Source organism: Solanum dulcamara, chromosome 2 (genome assembly GCF_947179165.1).
Source record: "Solanum dulcamara chromosome 2, daSolDulc1.2, whole genome shotgun sequence".
In the NCBI taxonomy this organism is placed as follows: Eukaryota; Viridiplantae; Streptophyta; class Magnoliopsida; order Solanales; family Solanaceae; genus Solanum; species Solanum dulcamara.
This window is the reverse complement of record NC_077238.1, coordinates 1,060,147-1,075,179: the sequence shown is the minus strand read 5'-3', so window position 1 is coordinate 1,075,179 and position 15,033 is coordinate 1,060,147. Positions and strand designations below refer to the sequence as shown.

At 36.7% G+C, this 15,033-nt stretch overlaps 2 protein-coding genes across 2 annotated transcripts; both read right to left on the bottom strand.

Moving 5' to 3' along the window:
* Nucleotides 1-396: 396 nt before the first annotated feature.
* LOC129879888 (fruit protein pKIWI502) lies at nt 397-9,491 on the bottom strand. Its single transcript, XM_055953619.1, has 5 exons — nt 8,785-9,491; nt 3,228-3,327; nt 3,023-3,118; nt 2,847-2,927; nt 397-703 (listed from the first exon to the last, which is right to left on the bottom strand). Exons 1-5 carry the CDS (start codon nt 9,351-9,353, stop codon nt 641-643), a joined length of 909 nt encoding a protein of 302 aa, XP_055809594.1. The 5' UTR covers nt 9,354-9,491; the 3' UTR covers nt 397-640.
* Nucleotides 9,492-10,149: 658 nt separating this feature from the next.
* On the bottom strand, nt 10,150-14,273 carry LOC129879887 (ATP synthase subunit beta, mitochondrial-like). Its single transcript, XM_055953617.1, has 9 exons — nt 13,669-14,273; nt 12,528-12,603; nt 12,351-12,439; nt 12,092-12,209; nt 11,902-12,005; nt 11,651-11,809; nt 11,343-11,567; nt 10,935-11,246; nt 10,150-10,574 (listed from the first exon to the last, which is right to left on the bottom strand). The coding sequence occupies exons 1-9, from the start codon at nt 14,143-14,145 to the stop codon at nt 10,461-10,463; spliced, it is 1,674 nt and encodes a 557-aa protein (XP_055809592.1). The 5' UTR covers nt 14,146-14,273; the 3' UTR covers nt 10,150-10,460.
* Between the last annotated feature and the right edge of the window lie 760 nt (nt 14,274-15,033).

Below are 15,033 nucleotides of genomic sequence, written 5' to 3'. Positions count from 1 at the left end.
AGAATCTCAATAAAATTAATGGTCTAAGACTAAATTCATAAGAAACCTCAAATATGTATACATATTTATTATTTTTAATCATAGCTAGTATTTTTTTCGCTCAGAAACCTTGATAAACATCAATACACCAAAAATATCATTGCAACAAGAGTTCTTGATAAACATCAATACACCACATAAAAATTGTTAATATTAAAAATATACTTGTAAAGTTTATGAAAACTTACAAGTTCAAAAAAAAATTTGATGTTTGATTAAATAAAAAAAGTAAGAAAGTTTGTAACAATGAGAGCAACGTCTTGCAAAAAGTGAGAGAGACGATCCGTAATTATTTTAAAATGTATTTAATAAAGTTAAATGTGGTTAAATCTCTCCTATAGATCTAATTCATTCAGATCCAACAATTAATTTGAATGCATTAATATATGCTTAACATTGGACTTTGTATAGCCTGATGGCCATGATTGTTACATCATGTTGTTTGACCAGTCTATACAACAATTAATTTGAATGCATTAATATATGCTTCACATTATGTTGTTTGCCCATGCTGGATACCTTGAAGCCAGCAGGTGAAATCGAATGAATTGGTTTTATACTAGACACTGATACAACACGACGAACCAAAATTGGATTTTGTTTAGAAGTTCTTCAGGATCTTCTCGGTTGAGACTCCATCTGCTACAAGAAGAGAAGTCACCTCCTGCGAGAAGAACCAGGGGATAGAAATTGTAAATCTGGGCCGAAGATCAAAACATATTGATGCTTATGTTAAAGTGTAATTTTCTGCACTCATGTCTACTAATAAATGGTACATGGCACTCAAAAACCAAGAATATTGAACCTTCAACAACAGGCAGGTTCTTCACCATTATTCTGATTGGCAAGAAAACAAACAGAAAATACTCTTTCCTAAATCATAAAGCAGTTCATAATAAGTAGGTTAGATGTTACAACAATTACCGGCTTATGGTTTCTCACACTCTGAATTTACCAGTTTGAACATCCCATTAAACAGTGGAAGTTGCAGAAATCCTACTTGAAACTAAATGTTGTTTTGATATTTCAGTCACAAACTTCATCAACTCACAGTTAGAGGAACAAGTCAGAAAATATGAAAATAAGCTGCCTGCAGAATTGGACTCCTCATTTTAGCCTACCTATATTTCTTTACACTTCGGGGGAGGAGAAAATTAGATGATGCTGGAGCTTCTGGATTATGCAGGGAATGACTTGCTTGTGTGTTCTAAATACGCAGCAGGATACTAGGGAAATTTGTTATTGTTCTCCTATCCAAGCAGAAGTATATTGTGGATGAATTAAATCAATGTATCCAAGTGATATTCTAATTCCTACTTTCAGTTGGAGGAACAAGTCGCATTTATCTACCAGGTCATGCCAATCCAAAGCTATATATGCACTTCGAAAATGCACTTGCTAATGCCAGTTACCAAGTATAGACATTTCTTAATGAAATTTAAAATCCTATGGGCCTAATCCCATACAAACACCAATACTTCCAAACTGATCACCTTAATCAATGGGCAAGCGGAATCTAACCACTAAGTTCTACACTCCTATTTTATATAAATATATCCAAGCAAGTCTCTCTTATCAAATTTCATTATCCTAAAAACCTCTGAACTCATAATTATTCTATAGCAGAATTTAGTTCCTATTAGAGTTCTTATTCAATCAAAATTAATGTTTTCTTTTCTAGTTTTTTCTTCGTAAGTTATTGACTACAACTACTATTTTTATCACAAGGAAATCCGCAGCTGCTACCTTTCAAGTGCGCACAGGGCAAGCGTAATAGCTCGCAAACTACACAGGAGAGATGCTGCACTAGGCAAGCCTCATGCAATGAGCTCAACCAAGAAAGCATAAAGAGATTTTGAACCTAAGACCCCCTACTCAACCAACTCGGTCACCCTTGCAGGTAGTTACTTATTTCATTAATAGTCCGAATATGAGGTAAAACACAATGAACATCACCAAAAAATGAAGAACACCAAATTAATGAAGAAAAGCAGTAGCTTTTACAGAAACTACCAAAAAGCATCCATTGATCATGTAAAACCACAAAGTGTCTATGGAAGTTGACAATTAAATGAAGGATAGATCATCGTGCATTGTTTTCACTACTTTCCATGCAAAAGACAGCATTGGCAGTACACCAGATAGGATTTATGACCAGCCAACTTTATAAGTCCAGAATGCATATTATTTTGCAAAGCCATCGTGTAAAGTATCAAGTACCTCTACCACACAAATTGTCACAGTAACTGATGAGAATCACTACTTCTGCTTGCCTTCTTAATCATCTTTTAATAATATATTCTACAACATAAAATTTTCCCATCCATTGGATGTCTATAAGACTAATGTCTTTAGAGTTGCGAATCCCTAGGTCAGGGTTACTGTTGGGCACAGCTTTTTAGCAATAGTGATCTAATTAATGCACCATAATGTCAAAATTATCAGATTTCCTAATGCTCATCTATTGTTAACTGACTTAAAGCAAACATTAGTTTTTGCTCTACAATTCATGGGATCGAATCTCAGCTCTCCTTGATGTTCTAGATTACATATAGAAAGCTTTTACATCTTCCTATTGTAATCACTTTAGGTCTGGGTCACCACACAGCTTGTGTAGGCATCTTATGTTTATAATACTGTGTTACCATTCCCACACAAAATCTCAGCTCTCTTGATTCTTAGATGAATAGTAAATGGTGAGGAGTCTAGTAGCAGTGAAACAAAAACAAAAGTGCAAATAAGAAAGACCATTGGCATCTGCAAAATGCAGAAAGAGCAAGGAATGACACAAGATAGGAACTACAAACCTCAGCCATTTGCTTTTGACCACAGAGGACTGCTCCGGTGGATTGAGGACTAAATATGTTTTTAGCTCGGGCAAATGCGGCCTGCAAAAGCAGATGGTAATAACAAATATTATTGTTGAGACATATAAAACCAAAATAAGATGATAAGAGGATGCCAATGTAAACATAATCATTACCTGAACATAGCCATGTTCACCTGTCCAAGCATCATCAGGCTGAGACAACACTGGCACAACCTTAACCCCAGAGGATGCCCAGTTTTCAAACCTATCCTATAAAAGTTGAAGGGCAGAGAACTCAGACAACAGATACAAAGTTTATCTTGTATTTCTGCCACAATGAAGACATGATTTGTTTACATGTTGCAAGCAAACAACAAACCTGATATGCCATTCTCTTCAAATTCCGTGCGCCATAGTATAGCCGAATATCAGATCTCTTGTCTGCACCAAATCCTGCCTCGATCAGGGATCTAATTGGGCTGCCAAAAATAGATTCAAAATTAAGGAATGAGCTACAGGCGAAAGAAAACTAAAAACTAAAACAAAGAGAAACGTGAAAACTCAACATATTTTCCGTCCTTACACTAAACAAATATTCATATGAAAGAAATGAAACTGCATGATGCAAAGTTCAACCATTTTACATTAGGAGAAGTAGGTTTGCAGCTATGTACCAGATCATCTCTACAACCCAAAAGATCCATCTATTGAAAATTACAGATTTTGGTCTTGGTGAACTTCAACTTTATAGAATCAACTAAGTACTCACAAGATCACTTTCAAATGATGATTAATGATTAAAGGACCCATCTAACCTGCTTACTGAGAAAACTACAAAAGAATTTTGAAAAAGAGCATCCGAAGCTGATCTAAAGTCAAAGCGGCATCTCACACCTCTAAACTCTAGAAAAATGCAAAAGCATCTAGCAACTAGGGTACAAGTTGAGTTGCAAAACATATTAACGATAGGCTTAGTGTTAATATTAGTGATATCAAAGTTAGCTAAAGTAATGTCTTAGAGGGTAATTTTGTAATTAACGATATGAGTCATTAGTTGGTTAGGAGTCGGTTAATTAAGGTGTATATATACACATGTACATCACATCATTCACACGTAGAAAAATACAGAAAATGAGATATTCGATCTTCTACTTCAAGCTTCTCTCTGCATATCATCTTTCTTCTTCCTCTTAAGATTCATCAAGAACCTCCATCTATTCTTCTAGCTCTCTAAATGTTCTAAACGTACATGGTATCAGAGCCTTCAAGCAAGAGATTCTTTGCTTGATTCTGAATCTTCCACAAAACTTGAGTACTTGCTTGCTCAAAATAAGTTCATATCAAATTTCTGAAAAGTCGAAGAATGGCAACGAACTCTGCTGAATCTCAACTTCGAAACACCGAAAACAATGATGGATCTTCAACTTTAGCTGGAATAGATCACAACCACCCCTTGTTCTTGCATGCATCCAATGTAAGTGGAATCCAAATTATCTCTTTCAATTGACTGAAGTTGAGAACTATTTTGTGTGGTATAGTTTGATGAAAATTGCCTTATTGGGTAGGAACAAGTTGGGGATGGTTGATGGGTCATGTAAGAAAGAAGATTTTCCAAGGTTAGAGTGTAATTGGGAAAGGGTGAATGCCATTGTATTGTCATGGGTCATGAATTTTGTGTCTAAGATTCTTCTAGAAGGTATAATGTATGCATCAAATGCTAAAGTGGTGTGGGATTATCTGCATGACAGGTTTTAATAAAATGGATTGATCAAGAAGATTCAATCTTCATAAGGAAATTGCAACTCTAAGTCAAGGCACCAGTTTTGTGTCTATGTACTACTCTAAACTCAAGGGATTATGGAAAGAATTTGAAGCCCTATTCCCAGCACCTGGTTGTACTTGTGAAGGGTCAAAAGAATACATCCTACATCTACATCTTCAAAACTGAAGTTATTTCAGTTTCTCATGGGTCTAAATGATACGTATTTGCAAGCAAGAAGCCAGCTTCTTATGATAAATCCAGTACCAAGTGTCAATCAGGCATACTCTATGATCCTTAGTGCAGTGTTATCATAGGCGAAAAGCGCAAAAAAGTTGTAAGGTCCGTTGGGGCTTTAAGCACAAAGCGCAAATAAGGCTTTAATGAAAAAAGGCGCAAAGGGAGAAAAAAATACAAATATATATGTTAAGTCCAAGACTAATAATTATAAAAATGAATGCCAAATATATGACCAAAGTAATTGAAAACAAATTATGATAAAGTGAACTATCAATTTGTTTTGGTGTCACTTCTTAAGAAGAGGCTCATTGACAAGGAAAAGTTAGCCTTAGAACCTTGATGACGACACTGAAGCGCACATAAAGCGAGGCTAAGCGCTCAACACATTTTGAGCCTCGCTTCAGGGATTAAGCGCGCCTTTAACTACACTGCCTTAGTGATGAAAGCCAAAAATCAGTTGTGGCAAATGCAGGTGTTTTTGGTACTGGTCCTGCAAATCTACAGGGTATGCATGACACATTTGATGTGGTGATGTACTCAAGAACAAATGGGAATCAACAAAGATTCAAGAAAAAACTATAATTTGTTCTGTGACTTCTGTAAAATCAAAGGACATACAAGAGAAAACTGCTTCAAGATTGTTGGCTATCCATAAGATTCCAAGTTCAAAAGAAAAGGAGGAAACAATTCTGCCTACAATGTGGTTACTGAAACTGAAAATCAAGTGGTAAATTGCAGGTGAATCAAAACACAAGCTCTAACAATTATGGGACTGCAGGAAATGAACAAGTGATGTATGATCCAAGCCAGTGTTCAGGAACCAAGTCAACTGGAGTCATGTGTCTTAACTAGAGAGCAATATAGTCAGATCTTGCAGTTTCTCACTAAGAAGTCAAGAGGTTCCACACTGTGCAAATGTGGCAGGTATGAACACTGCTCTAATAGCCCATAAGGGAAATCTAGATTGGATAGTAGACACAGGATAATCAATCGATATCCAAGGTCGAAAATTCAAAGAAAGTATACCTTCCAAATGGTGACATATCCTTGGTTACTTACTTAGGTTTAAGTACATTAAGTGGCAAAAACACAGTGTCAAGAGTATTCTACATTCCACAATTCAAGTTTAATCTATTGTCAGTAGCAAAACTAACTAAGGAAATGAATTGTTCAACTTTCTTTTTCCTTGACTTTTGCTTCTTTCAAAAAACTCTTCCGTGGGGAAGTGAAGATGATTGGTAAATAGGATGGAGGATTATACATCCTATCAAGCAACATAGATAAAGAAGAAGTCATTCTAAAAGCTACTCATTCTATTCATGGTGATGAATATATTGGGAAATTAGATGTTCATTTAGTACACTAAAGACTTGGTCATGTTTCTAGTTCTGTTCTTAAGAAATTGTAGAACCTAAGTTTAGCTTATATTACTCAAACTGTAAGGTGCACTATATGCCTTTGTGCTAAACAAGTTGGGTTGCCTTTTCTTATTAGTACATCTAGTAGCTTAAACAACTTTGACTTGTTGCACATGGATATAAGGGGTCCTTATAAAAGGCTACTTTTGATGGATACAAATACTTCTTAACTGTTGTGGATGATTCATCTAGAATGACTTGGATTTTTCTGTTAAGGATCAAATCTGATGTGTATATTGTTCTGAAAATTTCTTATTTACATCTGAATGTCAATTTGGTAAATGTGTAAAGGTTGTGAGAAGTGATAATGAAACTGAATTTGTAAATGCAGATTGCAAATGAACTATTCAAAAACTTAGGAATAATACACCAAACTTCATGTGCTTATACACCCCAACAAATAGGATAGCAGAAAGAAAACATAGACATATTTTAGAAATAACAAGAGTTAATAGATTTCAACCAAGGTTAGTGGCAAAAGGATATAGCCAAAGGGAAGACTACCAAGAAACCTTTGGTCTTGTTATTAAAATGAAGACAATCAGGACAATTTTGGCTATTGCTGCACAAAGACATTGGCCCGTCCATCAGAAGGATGTCCTATAATGCATTTTTTCAAGGTGATTTAACTGATGAAATCTACATGCAGCTACCTCAGGGATTTAAGAGTTAGGAAGAGAACAAAGTATGTAGACTCAATAAATCCCTCTGTGGATTGAAACAAGCTCCTAAACAGTGGAATGCAAAATTGTCTAAGGCATTGATAAGTTTTCGGGTTTAAACAAAGTGAAGATGATCACTCTATATACATCAAACAAACACCAACAAGATCTATTTGTGTGCTTATTTATGTAGATGATATGCTAATTACAGGAAGCAATGTTCAACTCATTGAAGAAACAAAAGATAGACTGAATCAAACCTTCAAAATGAAAGATATGGGTGAACTAAAATATTTTCTAGGCATTGAGTTTGATATATCAAGACAAGGGATACTAATGCATCAGAGAAAATATGCATTAAAGCTCATTTCTGAAACTGGTTTGGGAAATGCAAAACCAACAGTAACTCCTATTGACAACAATTACAATTTGACTTCAAAGCAGTATGATGACTATATCAACTTAGAAACTACAGAAAATGATCCTCAAGTTGATCAAGGTGCTTATCAAAGATTAACAGGAAAGTTACTCTACCTTACTATGACAAGGCCTGACATCTCATTTGGTGAGAAACCTTGAGTCAGTTCCTTCAACAACCAAAATAAGATACACATGAAGGCAGCTTTGAAAATTGTTAGACATATAAAGGGGCAACCTATTCAAGGGGTCCTGTTATCCTGTACGCAAGATAACAACATCACAACCTTTTGTGATGCAGATTGGGCATCATGTCCCCTTACAAGGAGGTTCGTAACTGGCTATTTTGTCAAGCTAAGAAGCTCTGTAATTTCCTGGAAATCAAAGAAACAGTCTATTGTTCCAGAAGTTCAGCAGAGGCTGAATATAAGAGTATAGCCACTACTGTAACTGAAATCATTTGGTTATTGGACCTTATGAAGGATCTAGGCTTTGAAGTACAGAAACAAGTCAATGTTTTCACAGACAGCAAAGCAGCAATTTGCTAATTGTTAATCCAGTCTATCATGAGAGAACAAAGCACATTAAGATTGATTGTCATTTCATAACGAAAAAGATTGTACAAGGATCAGTGTATACCAGATATATTCTAACACGAGAACAACCAGATGACATGCTAACCAAGGGGCTGACGAAAGTTTCAGCATCAGTTTCTTAGTTCCAAGCTTGGAATTCAAAACCTTTTCTCACTTCCAAGCTTGAGGGGGAGTGTTAATACTAGTGATATCAAAGTTAGCTAAGGTAATTTTGTAATATATGAGTCATTGTTTCAATTAGTTAGTTAAGCAGTTAGTGATCAGCTATTCCTAAAGTTAGTTAGGAGTCGGTTAATTAAGGTGTATATAACATGTACATCACATCATTCACATATAGAAAAATACAGAAAATGAGATATTCTCTCTTCTACTTCAAGCTTCTCTCAGCATATTATCTTTCTTCTTCCTCTTAGGGTTCATCAAGAACCTCCATCTATTCTTCTAGCTCTCTAGATCTTCTAAAACTACACTTAGCTGGTAGATTTTTCACATAGTTTTCCTACAACACAAGCACATTTATAGCTTCCTGAATAGGCACTATACTTCAAAAGTTTAACCATATAATCCCAACAACCATAAAAAGAGGTTCTTACAGAAATAAACTATTCCATAGATCATTCATCTCAATTTAAACTCACGCTGGAATATATTAGCTTATCGCTGAACCAAAACTATCAAACAATCTCATAAATACTCCCCTATAATCTAGCACAAACGGGACTACAGAATAGCAATCATTAGAAGAAACAAAAGGTACAGAATACAGCTTTAGATATTATGTTCGAGTTTAGGAAAGAGAAATAGCAAGTCATTATAAAAAAAATTCAAGGAATTTGGAGTATACCTAATTCCAGATCCGGTAGCGAAAATCACGACCGTCTGATACTTCTCCGCTGGAGAAATTTGATCCAAATCAAATCCTTTCCCCATAACCTGACTCAACTCCACAACATCCCCTTTCTGCAATCCACATAGTAGCTCCGCTGTAGAACCTGATATACTTTTCACAAGGAACTCAAATACACCTTTCGCGGCAGCAAGCGAAGGCGGAGATGCAATCGCTAGAAACGAGGGTTTCTCCACGTCAGGAACACGAAGCTGGAGATACTGACCAGCTTTGGTGTATGAGGTAGCTAGGTCAGGGTAATCGGACACGTCGATAGCGACGTGGAATAGAGATTCAGCGGCGGGTGAAATGGTGACGAGAGGTGCGGTTGTCCAGAGGTTAGTGTCTTGACGGACGGCGGCAGCGGCGGAGATGGAGAGACGGCGACGGAGATGGTGGTGGAAAGGTTTGAGGAGGGTCATGGATGAAGAAAGGTGGAGTGATTGGATGTGCGAGGGAGCATGGGAACTAAGATGAGAGAGAGATGGATTAGGAAATGGAGAAAGGGAGAGAGAAAGGATTGACATTTTTTTTCAATTATATGTTGAGAAGAAGGAAGAATGGTAGAAAGCGCCGCCGAGAAGGGTGGAGACATAATAGCAAACGCCGCCGTGGCGTGGATTTTTAGCCACTAAATTGTTGTTTTCCACGTGTTACTTCATGATAAGCTTTGGAACCCTTCTGTTGGTTCGATGCTTCTTCATTTCGATTTCTTTTGATCACCGTCGGTAAATACTCTCTGAACTAAACAGTGCTCGATCTAAAAAGCTAATCGTTTGCTGACAAAGAGTTTCGAACCTAAGGCCTCTGGAATAGTCAAAGATTGGGAAATTATTTCAAAATATTTACACCTTTTTCTCCACTTGTTTCTTCATGCATTCTCCAAAACCCAAAAACAATGTAAAGTTCTTGTTCATTTCATCACATACTTGTACAAACTTGACTAACACAAACCTCAGTAGACTTCCAATTCAACTATGGTCTTCTTTGATATGCCATAAGAGGGACTGACACTCGTTAATCACTTTCTTTGTTAAAGAGCAACACTAATCTACATTTTATTTCCAATTCCATAGGCTACCGACTAGACAAGATAGTACTCAATCAGTTGAATACTACGCATGCATACAATACTCCCAAGAATCCAACGATGGTGCCATTTTGAGACCAAACTCCCTACTGCTCGACATGAACACTATGATAAGTTCGACAAGTTGGCATTAGCTGGTGCATATACCACCATAACGACTAAAGCTTAGAGAAGATAACATTATTACGACAGGCAAAGACTTCCGGAAACCAGAAAGTATTCAAGACTGAAAGTGAAGCAAAGACAACCCTCATAATTTGGGCAACCAACATTCTCAAGATGAATTCAAAGTAAAATATACAAGTTTGCCGTTTTACCCCCTTTATTATGCGGCATAACAGAGCGTCAAGGGTGGGAGTTTGGCAAGTAGGCCTTAGCTCCATGTCTTCTCTATCACAATTCCGGATTGCATTATAAAAACAAAAACCAGAAAATCTTGGACCCCTTGGTCCTCCAAAGAAAAAATCCAAAGTGTCACAGAAACTTAAATTATTTCTGTAGTAATCGATGAAGATAATGAAAGAAAGTCACTGGAGTTAATAATCTACGCTGCAGATTCCTTGGCAATCTTCTCTGCCTTAGCAATGACCTCCTCGATTCCACCGACCATATAGAATGATTGTTCTGAAAGGTCATCGTACTTCCCATCCAAGACTCCCTGCAAATGTCAAATTACAAAAACAAATAATCAGCAAATTGGTCCCTTAATATGCACACATAGCAAGAAGTTACCATCTCAGATAAACTTTCACCAAATAATAGGAAGAGACTTGAAACCATATAGCAACATTTAATTCATGAAACATTATCTCAACTAGCTGAGAAAGTGGACTATGCATTCCGAGGAATAACGGGTAACAAAAGGTGTAGTAAAAGAAAAATTGTTTCCATGGTAAGCCTGCCAAGTATAGGATGCTTTAAGATCTAAGTGACAAATTTCTTTTTGATGAGCTCTAACTTCTAACCAACCACAGTATCTTACAACAAGTGAACAAGATTCCAAATTGAGATTCGTTACCTGGAAACTGTTAATGCTCTCCTTCAAGTCAACATATTTTCCAGGAGCACCCGTGAAAACTTCGGCAACATGGAAAGGCTGACTAAGGAATCTCTGGATCTTACGTGCACGGGCAACAGTCATCTTATCATCTTCACTCAGCTCATCCATACCCAAAATGGCAATAATATCTTGAAGATTCTTGTAGTTTTGAAGAACTTTCTGTACCCCACGAGCAGTATTGTAATGATCTTCTCCCAAAATGTGAGGTGAGAGCATACGAGATGTAGAATCAAGTGGATCAACAGCAGGATAAATACCAAGCTCAGAAATCTGGTATCCAAAATATATGACGTCAGAAAATTTTAACTGAACTTTACTAGGAGTGAAAAATAACGTTATAGTGCAAGTTAAGAAATGGCATCATACTTGACGGGACAACACAGTTGTGGCATCCAAGTGAGCAAAGGTAGTTGCAGGGGCGGGATCTGTCAAGTCATCAGCAGGCACATAGATAGCCTGAACAGATGTAATAGAACCTTTCTTGGTTGTAGTGATACGCTCTTGAAGACCTCCAAGATCTGTAGCCAAAGTTGGTTGATAACCGACAGCAGATGGGATACGACCAAGCAAAGCAGAGACCTCTGAGTTAGCCTGTTTTCATACAAAAGCAACTAGTAAGCAATGGTAGAGTTGTATAAAAAATAAGAGAACGTCAGCAATCATAGCAAGCCAACCTGTGTAAATCTGAAAATGTTGTCAATAAAAAGAAGCACATCTTGCCCCTCAGCATCTCTGAAGTGCTCAGCCACAGTCAATCCTGTAAGGCCAACACGGGCACGAGCACCAGGGGGCTCATTCATTTGACCATATACAAGAGCACACTTGCTTTCACTCTTATCAAGCCAATAAGACAAAATGTCAACATGGGATAACACTGTGGAATAAAGGGGTATAGCAATTAATTCTGACTAAATAGGACACTTACTTGCTTTTCACCAAGCTTAATAACACCACTTTCAATCATTTCCCTGTACAAATCGTTGCCCTCACGAGTGCGTTCACCAACACCAGCAAAGACGGAGAAACCACCTGAAAAGAATTGAGCCTCATTCAGATAGGCTTCACACTGACTTATATTTGAAATAATAGGAAGATAACTCGGAAGCAGCACTAACCGTGTGCCTTTGCAACGTTGTTAATCAGTTCCATAATAAGCACGGTCTTTCCCACGCCAGCACCACCAAAAAGCCCAATCTTTCCTCCCCTTTGGTAAGGGGCAAGAAGATCAACAACCTGGTCAGAAGTCAAGCAGACATAATGAAATTGGCATTGTCATAACGTCGAGAAGAATTTACAATTCAGGAACCATTATATGCTCAAAAAGGGAGATAGATACATACGAGAACATTGAACAAAATTCTATGACTAGCATACCTTGATACCGGTAACAAGAATTTGTTGTTCAGTTGCCTGCTCAACAAAGGCAGGAGCCTCACGATGAATTGGCAAAAAGTGATCCGTTTCTGCAGCAATTTTTAGAGATAGAGATGCAACTTTGAGAACTGTTCACATGGAACAAATAAAACAAGGGATAAAGCATTTAGGACTTACTAATGTCGCCTCTCTCGTCAATAGGCTCTCCAATGACATTCATAATACGGCCAAGGGTGGACCTACCAACAGGGACCTGCCATCACAAGGAAACCATCATTTCAGCACAAAAAAGTAGTAAGTGAATGGCAAATGGATCTACAACCCATATTCCCACTGAAAGAAGGATAACAACTGAGACAAAACATCAACTACTGCACCTCAACTCAAATAAGCTGGGTCAGCTATATAAATTCTCAAATATCTATTTTGACATGTTTCAGTCCATTACTCAATAATTTTTCATTTAGGGAGAAAACAGAAGAAAGACAACAAAGATTTTAAGACTGAACTCACACATAAAAGGCAATGATAAATAAGTAAGAAACAGCTATGTTCCCCGGGAGAGAAGGAGGGACAAACAAAACAATTTTGGAGAACATCAATGATAGGAGGAAAAACCAAGTTGCAGAGCAGGAGTTTTTTATCATTCAAGTGGAAGAAAATAAGTGGAAAAAGTACTTTTTCACATCTCACAAAACAAAATGAGTTTCTTATAGTAATACAGTGGCAAACTCGTGTATTAATTGAAGCAATGACCAGTATCTCATTTGATGGAGAAGAAACATTTGTAACTCCACAAACCAATAGAGGCCCATGTAGAGCACCCAAGGTACTCCATACAAGGAAAAATACAGCTTCTACAAGGAAAGCCAATATTTTCCCACACATGAGGATCCAAAATACCACAATCTAACATATGTACTACATTCAGGAGTAAAGAAATGTCCTTTACAATTAGATAATCATAAGCACCTATATGAGATAGACCCTGCTCTAGTTACAGATTTACAGCTTCGACAGACTGCAATATATATAAAAATAATGGCTCTACAATTAATCAACCTATGATTAATAATATCTAGATCAACAAAACATTTCATTAAAGTAGTATAATAAAACCACAGATCTTGTAGAATTATCAAATAAAATCGTTTTCTAGCCACCACATAAAAGAGATCACTCTCACATTTCTAAACTCCTGAATTCCAACGCTATTGACGACAATCTTATACAAAGAGAGGAACGCAAGTTCTGAACCAGTAAAGTAAATATCTTTGGAACGTAATAGACTGAAAATAAATAATTTCAGATTACTCACAGTGATAGGAGACCCAGTGTTAAGGACGCGTTGACCACGCACAAGACCTTCAGTACCATCCATAGCAATAGTCCTAACCATATTCTCACCCAAATGCTGAGCAACCTCAAGCACAAGGCGGATCTGGTTATCCAGAACCTCAAGAGCAGTAAGGATCGGAGGCAAACCTTCATCGAATCTCACATCCACGACAGCACCAATAACCTGACACACTTTCCCGACCGCACCAGCGCCAGTGAATTCATCGGTGATCTTACCGGTAGGCTCATTACCAGTGGATTTAGGAGGAGTCGCTGACTTATCAGCCGGAGCAGCAGCTGAGGTAGCGTACTTAACAGCACGATTTAAGAGGAATCCCGTAGGGGAGGCGCGTGAAGTAGTTTTGGGAATGGAATTTGCCAATGGAGATCTAGAAATAGCGCCACCGCGCTGGGCGGTTGATCGGAGGAGAGAGGCCATGAGCCTCCGTGACGCCATGGCGTTGTTAGGGTTTGGTCTATAGAGAGAGAAAGGTAAGGTCTAGAGAGAGAAAGAGAGAATGCTAGGGTTAGTGAAAATAAGTAAAGACACTTTTTATCTGCAGAGGTGACGATGGCTGTAGTGTGAGTGAATCTGACCTCTTCACTACTTTTTATTCTCAATTAAATTTTAAAAATCAAATAATTTAATTTTAATTATTAATTAATATATAATATTTAAAAAATTAAATTATACGAATATTCTTATCATAAATACTAAATTACACTATAATTTAAAATAATTATATATTATATCATTTGCTAAAATAATTTAAAATAATTATATATTATATCGTTTGCTAAAATATCATACCTGATTTATATCAGTTACAACACTTTTTCAGATTTCAAATCAGATACATGAATGAAAATTTTAAAGATAGATACATAAGAAGTGAGGCAAGCAAGAAAGGAAAGAGACGAACGAGAGAATCGATGTATTCTAGATACATGCAATCACACAAGATACATAAATATGAAATATGAGATATATTGTGAAGTACAGATGCATATGGAGAGATACGAGTGAGAGAGAAAAAAAACGAACGAGACAGGGAAAGGCAAACGAGAGAGTTAGTATATTCCAAATTCATGTGAATTATACTTGAATGCAGTGTATTTAAAATAAATTATACCTAATTTGACATGTATGTATCCGAAATACATGTATCGAAGTGTGTCAAATACATGTATCTGACGAAATAAATGTGATATAAAAGGTAATTCGAAAACTAAAGTGAAACACATAATTAGACCTTAAATTTGTATTGTTTATAATTTAAAAATATATAAAAATAAATTAAACACTTGAATCCTTTTTTTTGGTAAGTAAAGATTTTATTTACTA

Coding starts and splice junctions, on each gene's coding strand:
- LOC129879888 (XM_055953619.1), bottom strand. CDS start 9,353: ATGTCAATCCTTTCTCTCTCCCTTTCTCCATTTCCTAATCCATCTCTC. Junction 2,928..3,022: donor GTGAACATGGCTATGTTCAG/GTAATGATTATG, acceptor CTGCTTTTGCAG/GCCGCATTTGCCCGAGCTAA. Junction 704..2,846: donor GTCAAAAGCAAATGGCTGAG/GTTTGTAGTTCC, acceptor TTCTTCTCGCAG/GAGGTGACTTCTCTTCTTGT.
- LOC129879887 (XM_055953617.1), bottom strand. CDS start 14,145: ATGGCGTCACGGAGGCTCATGGCCTCTCTCCTCCGATCAACCGCCCAG. Junction 11,810..11,901: donor TTAAGCTTGGTGAAAAGCAA/GTAAGTGTCCTA, acceptor TGGCTTGATAAG/AGTGAAAGCAAGTGTGCTCT. Junction 11,247..11,342: donor CAACTGTGTTGTCCCGTCAA/GTATGATGCCAT, acceptor TTTGGATACCAG/ATTTCTGAGCTTGGTATTTA.